We start from the raw sequence: 7,602 nt of genomic DNA, 5'->3' as shown, positions 1-7,602 counted from the left end.
AAGTTTTACTCAAGCAGAGGCCTAACTTAAACACATACACAATCAAAATTTAAACAACAGAACAATGACTTCAATATTTTGAACATTCTAAGAACATAAATGCTAAGATAATATAGAAAAATAGCCACAGGCTCCAAGACTTATTTACTTCTCAAAGAACTTACGGTGTACTGTAGCTGCCTGAAATATTTTAACAATTATAGAAAATTTTATCTCCAGGTTTGGTATGTTCGTGTTTTCTAGATGACAACATACATTTAAGACAACCATCAACTTATTTACATTTAGAAGCTTATTCCTTTTAAAAACTGTATTAAAAAAATCAGTTTTGGCACTATCCCTAAGGCAATGGATGATAGCTACCTAAGACAGCAAATCACATAATGAAAGCATAACCAGAAGAAAATCATCTTTAACTTATAAGAAACTGTGAGGCTATAATTAAAGAGGAAATTAAAAATCAGCACTTCTAACTCACTAAAACACCCTACCCAAAACGTTGAAGATTCTTGCTATATGCAACAGGAATTTGCTTTAATCTGTGAAGCCCCCATGTCTTGTGGGAGAACACAATCTTTCTATGGTTTTAAAGTTATCCAACTAGTTTTATTACCAGAAAATAGCAAAAAATTTAAGGAGAACATGAATTTATGTTTAAAGTAAGCAGAAAAAACATTACTCTGAACTCCAGCCTGTGCTATTTAAAACACCCCAAAGGTAATTTTTCCATTTAATCCGCTGAGTAAAGAGCACAGTATCATTTTTTTTATTGATATGAATAGTTTTAACAACTTCCTTTTTGCATTTCCATTAGCTTCAGGGGTAGCTGACCCTTAAAGAACAATTTCCCAGTGTTGCCATATTTCCACTGCAAAGACTGCAAGCCTGGATTTCATACACTATGAATTTCATTTGAATTTTAAAATAATCTTTGTGTTTATCCTAAATTTATAAAAAGATTTTTTTTCAATACTTAAGGCAAAAAATAAGTTTATTGGTTATGTTTCTTTAAGTCTGAGAAGGTGTATGAGGCTGTTTAAATATCAAAAAAGCTAACGCCATATACAGTATTACCAACAAAAGTAAAGAATAAGGCAGCATGCACCCTTAAGATGAAAAGAAAATTTAATTTTACAAGATGTTTAAATAATCCAAAGGCAAAAAGTGTCTGTCTCCTCTAAGAGTATCTTCATAAAACATGGAAATTTTAGAGGAATGTTTTAGAGGACAACAAGTTACTAAAATATTCCGTTCAACGTTTATACAAATACATTACTACAACTGTAAGTTTACATACAATCAACTGACATCTCAGTGTTAACTAATTACTTAAATTTACAAGACAAACATAAATAAAGCTGTTAAAACAGGCAAGTACAGTACTGATCTATCATTGAGCACAATGCATTTTGTACTTCTTTCACCTTGAAAAGAATCAGATTAGAATTGTGCGAAGTCTATCTCCAAACCTAAAAATAAAATAAAAGAGAATTAAGTATATCTATGCAGGTTTTACACAGCGTGGGCATATTCCAAATGTTTAAGTCCTGTTTTCAGGCATGTAATTTACCATTTAACAACCTTTTGTCTGTTCTCAGAAGAGGCCACAGTCCTTAAGGTTATTTTTAATAATGACATCAGTTACAGCATCAAAAACAAACTGCACATTTTTTGTGTCTGTGGCACACGTGAAGTGAGTGTAGATTTCTTTTGTGTCTTTCCTCTTGTTCAGATCTTCAAACTGACACTGAATGTAAGCAGCTGCTTCTTCATAGGTGTTTGACCCTAGAAGAAGAAAATTGCTCAGTAAGCAGATTTCCAACAGAGGAAGAACAAGATGCACTATCTTTGAAGGAAGGGGGGTTCTTTGGAAACAGTTAACCTAAACCTGAAGAGGAGAAATTCTACAGCCATTGCTTTAAGATACCATTAATAAAACCTTGGAAGGAGACCTTTTGGATGCATTTGTAATAGTAAAAACTTAGCACTCAATTCAGTTCCAGGTGCAGGAATAGTCTTTCAATTTACTCCAGTGCCAGAGGAACAAGTCATTAATGAACCATCACTTTCCTAGTTTAGGACATTTTATTTCCTTCATTTAAGTTACTCCCTTTAAATTTTTATGCGTTTAAAAGCTTTGGGGTTTTCCCACACTCAGTTACAGACACTTGGCATACAAATTTCTCCCAAGCTTTTTACTTCCAACATGTTATTTTCTGTCTGAAGTTACAATGAAAATGATACATAAAAATGCTAAGACCTGTTAAATGAATTAATGCTCTTTTGCTGTATATTTCCTGAATAAGCCACAATGTCAAAATGTATGTACACTCCCTGTTCAAAAACCTCTCATGTATCTCAGGAATTCCTACTTATATCAAAGTACAAAAGCAGTTTGTTATTTTCTTAGAAATAACGGGCTAAATAAATGAGCCTGAAAAGTTGCAGCAGTAACATGTAAATGTTTATCAGTGGACCAGCATATTTCACCTGGTTAAAAAGACTTAAGCACTGTTTTATTTGTAACCCATCAAAACAACCCCCATCTAAATTTTAGGTCATATAAATATTTTAGATACCTGAAGTTATGCAACTCCTCATGATCTGTGCATGGAAAATCAGGTATATTCAACAAAAAAAAACCAAAAACCAAAACCTTGACATCTACACCCCTCCAATACCTGCATATTCAGGGTAGCAAATAGTGAGAGGACTTCTTTTGATTTTTTCTTCAAAAAGATCTTTCTTGTTCAGGAACAGAATAATAGAAGTGTCTGTGAACCATTTATTGTTGCAAATACTGTCAAACAATTTCATGCTCTCATGCATCCGATTCTGTAAGTGAAAAAAAAAAGCCATCACTTTCTATTTTATCAGACTTCAGTAGTAACATAAGGATACATATTTTTGACTGCTTACAAATGAACCAGTTACAAAACTAAGTTTTTAGCAAACTAAATCATATTTTACTGCAGGGAAATACAGAGAAGCCAAGACTACCACAAAGATCACTTCCACAAGCAGGGTTTAAGCAACTACTTTTTTTCTCATTTCCAGGTTTAAATTCTCAATATTTCATAATTTTTTTGTGTGTTTGACATTTTGCTGTACAGATATTTTACAGGAATTGCTGAGTTACCTGTATTTGTCTTAACACTGATTAGATCTTCTGGAAATTGAAAATAAATTCTGCACCTAGCTGATATTCCAGAATAAGGAAGAAAGTTCTACAAAGCTAGAGAATCAAGTAAGCAGGTATTTTAACTCTTACCATAATATTTAACTCTGTAGAAAAATTATCCAACATGTAAGTACTTTGGCCAAGTTCCAGTCATTTAAGTAGCAGGATGCTAGCTACGACCTTCTTTGACACTATATTTGACTTGAAAGGTTTTCTTATTTCTCTTTCCTCCCCAAATTATATGTTATAGAAAGTTGCAGAACACAAGGAAGAGCACAAGAGTCTGTTAATGATTCACATACAGAGGTAAGCATCACTTCAGACCACTCAAGAGAGTAAAATGCACCCTGTGCACAGTGACACGGAAGGAGTTAACTCTTGAAAGAGGAGAAAGGAGCCGAGGGTGTTGGAAAGGAAAAAGAAGAGAAAGATTTCTGCAACTAAGACAAGAGATTGGAGAAACACAGTTAGAAAGAAACAAAAACTGAAGACTGAGGAATGAAATGAAAACAAAATGTGGTAAAGCAGATACAGGTAAGTAAAAAAATTTCTTACTATGCACTTCTGGCATCAAGAAAGAGACTAAAATGTATAATACTGACAATACATCCTCATAAATTTATGGTTCCTTTAAAACATGAAAAGTGTGGCTGAAAGAATACTTATCTTTTAGTATTCCTTATGAGAATATGAGGAAATACTTTAGAATTCATGCTTTTGGGTTCCATCACCATTTCACCAAGACCTTTTGCACAAACCCCACACATCTTACAAAGCAGTAATACTGCAAAAGACCCATTTATAGCCTTCCTTCAAAGCTTAGCTTCTGTGCAACAACTATTCCCTTCTTCAGCATTATGGTACTTGCCATTTCCTCGTCTTCAGCCAAGACCAAGTCATAATCACTCAGTGCCACACAAAAAATAATTGCTGTAACACCCTCAAAACAATGAATCCACTTCTTCCGCTCTGATCTTTGGCCTCCAACATCAAACATTCTGCAAAACAGAAGCAAAAAGGAGAATGAACTTTGGAATTTTTAGCTTTCTGAAGCTAAAAATCTCAAACTATCAGCTGTGTAAGTCTGAGAACAACATCTTAAAAAGAAGGCAAAAAACTCTGTATTTTCTCAGTTTACACCTCAATTTTAAGCTTTGAAAGTCTTCCTATACATTTTAGAGAACATGAGAAAGTATGAGATGAAAGACAAACAAAATTAACTATTTATAATATTATATTTCATTAACAAAGTTAATTTTAATCTGTATAAAATAAAATATACAGTTAGCTTTACTAAAAAGTCTATCATAATAAAAGATATGATCAACAATGTCCTGGTGAGTTTCAGCTCCTCTCTCTTCTAAGTCAAATTACAACTTAAATCTGTTCTTCAATTGGCCATGTGATATGAAATATTTTTAAGAGATTATCTTAGAAGACAAAATAAGCATTATATAGTAAAAAATCTCTCATTTTCCCAACAATAAATGCATTTTTTGAAATGCAATTAAGTCTCACATATGACACTTACTGAAGCTGACTTGTGTTTTTTATTAGCCTCCTTTCCTGTTTTCCATGAGTTGTAAGGTTGCAAGTACAGGGCAGGTAAGAACCCTGACTGATTTAATGTTAGTGCACTACAGAAACACTGTAAATTGCACTTGAAGGGATTCAATTACAGTTGTTATTTTTAGATATCTTCAAGTGTTCCAAGTTGCTAGGTTTTAATAGGAAAAAAAACCCACAGTAAAAGTAAGTGGAGAAGGAAACAAATTAGAAGAAAAAAAAGACCCTTTGCTTTTTCATGGAAAACTGTCAGAAACACTGTAACCTCTAACAAGGTCTTATACTTGGAAAAACTACTGCAGAAGCGACAATTCTCACTGCCATTTTAAGCTTCTACATTGAAATAATGCCATGTCAAGAACACTGGAAAGATAATTCCTGCTGAAAAAAAGGATTCCTTAGAGGTGCTCCTTACCTTCAGAAAAATCTTTGAAGGGAGGTCTTTGGATATCACTCTATACAAATGTGAGCCAGCCACCTACTACTCAGTTCTCAAGTAATTAGCAATGGCTGTACCCAGAGAATATATTTTGTACTTAATGCTGTACTTTGTACTGTATCTTAATAATTAATCCCTTAAATTTCAGTAATTACTTCTGTCAATTCTAACGCTATGTTTTGTAACTTTATACTGAGACCTGATTTTCCATAAGAATTAACACTTCTACAAAAAAAGTGTTCTTTGAACACAAAACTAGTAAATAATCAGACTCAACTTTTGGACTAGGCTATAGAAACAGGATGAAGATGACTTGCTATTTGCAATTCAGATTGAATCAATAATCAAAGCTATGTTAATTGCTTTATGGAGAAGGCTGAATTGAGGCCCAACCTGAAGGAATCTAAACACACAGAGCAGAACAGGAAAGAAAGGGAAAAAAATTGATTCTGTGCAGCTAGTCATACTTATGTACCCTTGTCTTAGTATAATCAAGCCTTTCATGTGTTTGGATGATCTTAAAAGTTCATTTCAAGGTTATGTAAGAGTGTACTGCAGGCTCTCCTAATAACTCATTAAGCCTATTGCCTAAGGCACAGGTACAGATGTTTGAATGTACAACATTACAGTTAAACAATTCCACAGGCCTGGCTCAAAGACACATTTTACAGCAGTGTAACCATATGGTCCTTGTAACAGTCCCAATAATCTGTAAAGACTAGACCCATCTTCAGGAGGGAACAAGAAACATTTGAAAGTAAGTGAGAAGATGGAGAGTTCCTGAGAATACTAAAGTTCTCTCTTCAGGCTTGGCTAAGGACTACTCTTCTTAGGTTTGCAAGAAATTCATTACCATTTATCAGCTATTCTTTTGTGGATTTATACAAATTTTGTATTCTTAAACCCTAAAACAAGGAAACAAAAGATTTTTCACAGTCCTGAAGTATCCACATTTCGGTATTTGCCAGGCATTTCCATGAAAAAAAAATATTTTCTATAAAGATACTAAACAAATATATAATACAGACATGCTGAACAATTTCTGCAGAACCTAAATCCATACTTAAAGTGTGTTTGACTGAGTTTTCTTCTCATTCTTCCTCATCACTAGGAGGTAGAGTGCACTGATGGTTAACACTATCTTGTGTTTTCACCTTGAATGCTGCACCTGAGTCAGGGCAAACTTTTTTCAAGAGCATCTTGTGAGAGGACAAGGGTGAATGAGTTCAAAGTGAAAGAGAGCAAGTTTAGATAAGGTATTAGGAGGAAATCCTTTATTGTGAGGGTGGTGAGGAACTGGAACAAGCTGTCCAGAGCAGCTACGGATGCCCCATCCCTGGAAGTGTCCAAGGCCAGGCTGGATGAAGCTTTGAGCAACCCAGTCTAGTGCAAGGTATCCCTGCCCACTGCAGCAAGGTTAGAACTAGACAATCTTTAAGGTCCCTTCCAACCCAAACCATTCTTTGATTCTGTGTCTTTAGACATAAAATGCTCAGAATATTATCATTATTTTCTAAATCTCACACCACAGAAAATGTAAGTGACATTCTTTTATGTCTAAAATACTACCTTAGAGTATAGGACATATTTGAATTCACCTCTTTGGGAAAATGGAATTACTCTTTCATACAACACCAGCAAACTCTTATAAGCTTCCAGTTCTCCAACAGAATTTAAAACAAGAATCCAATAGAACAGCTATTTAACATGGCAGAAAATGCAGTATTTTGTTCTGAGATTTAATTTATATCAAAAGTATCCTTAAAAAGCATTTTCAATATAACAAAAACATTTATTGGAGCTCCAACAACTCTCTTCAGAAAATTGAGTCAAGCATAAGTTGTTGGGTTTTTTTCCATAAAAAGGGGGGGGGGGGTAATAATCAAGCTTGTGGTTAGACAATTTTGTTAAATTACACCATTGAATTCCATATTCCATAATTTTACAGGAACTCTGATGGACAGATAACCATGCAGCATGATTTACATACTTAAAATGAAGATCCTTGAAAGTAAAGTGAGTTTCCACTATTCCTGTAGTTTTCACTCTAGTCCTGAGAACATCCTGTTGAGTTGGAATGTAGCTGGTTTGTGCTATCCTGTCCAAGTCATTCAAGTAACTAAAGATAAAAATAAACACTGCTTTCAGTTATTCATAAAACAGCAACAAAAGAATTACAAAGAATTACATAAGTTTTAAGTCCATTCATTACACTGTGCTTGAATTTTATAAAAGTTTTCTCTGAGACACAAGATGCAGTATTCTACTCAAATTTCCAAGTTTTTTCAAAATAAGCTTTTGAGACACAATGAGATTTCATCCTAGATGAAAGGAAACTTAAGCAATTTATTCCATTACAAAGAATTCTTCTTTAGAAATTCCTAAATGCAAACATGGTTCCATAAACATACATGTT

At 33.9% G+C, this 7,602-nt stretch overlaps 1 protein-coding gene across 2 annotated transcripts in view; it reads right to left on the bottom strand.

The window, feature by feature from the left end:
* Nucleotides 1-973: 973 nt before the first annotated feature.
* GNAI1 (G protein subunit alpha i1) overlaps nucleotides 974-7,602 on the bottom strand; it is a 32,326-nt gene continuing 25,697 nt past the window's right edge. Inside the window, exons 5-9 of one of the 2 annotated variants that reach the window (XM_066550932.1) lie at nucleotides 7,177-7,305; nucleotides 4,050-4,179; nucleotides 2,682-2,835; nucleotides 1,571-1,785; nucleotides 974-1,469 (exon numbers count right to left, since the gene is read on the bottom strand). In XM_066550932.1, coding sequence (XP_066407029.1) covers nucleotides 1,595-1,785; nucleotides 2,682-2,835; nucleotides 4,050-4,179; nucleotides 7,177-7,305 — 604 coding nt within the window. In that variant the 3' untranslated portion in view covers nucleotides 974-1,469; nucleotides 1,571-1,594. Of the gene's footprint in view, nucleotides 1,786-2,681; nucleotides 2,836-4,049; nucleotides 4,180-7,176; nucleotides 7,306-7,602 lie in introns of both variants that reach the window. The other variant, XM_066550931.1, reaches the window with a different exon arrangement.

This window comes from Molothrus aeneus, chromosome 5 (genome assembly GCF_037042795.1).
Source record: "Molothrus aeneus isolate 106 chromosome 5, BPBGC_Maene_1.0, whole genome shotgun sequence".
In the NCBI taxonomy this organism is placed as follows: domain Eukaryota; kingdom Metazoa; phylum Chordata; class Aves; order Passeriformes; family Icteridae; genus Molothrus; species Molothrus aeneus.
Note: the sequence above shows the minus strand (reverse complement) of the source record. Positions and strands in the feature narration are given on the sequence as shown.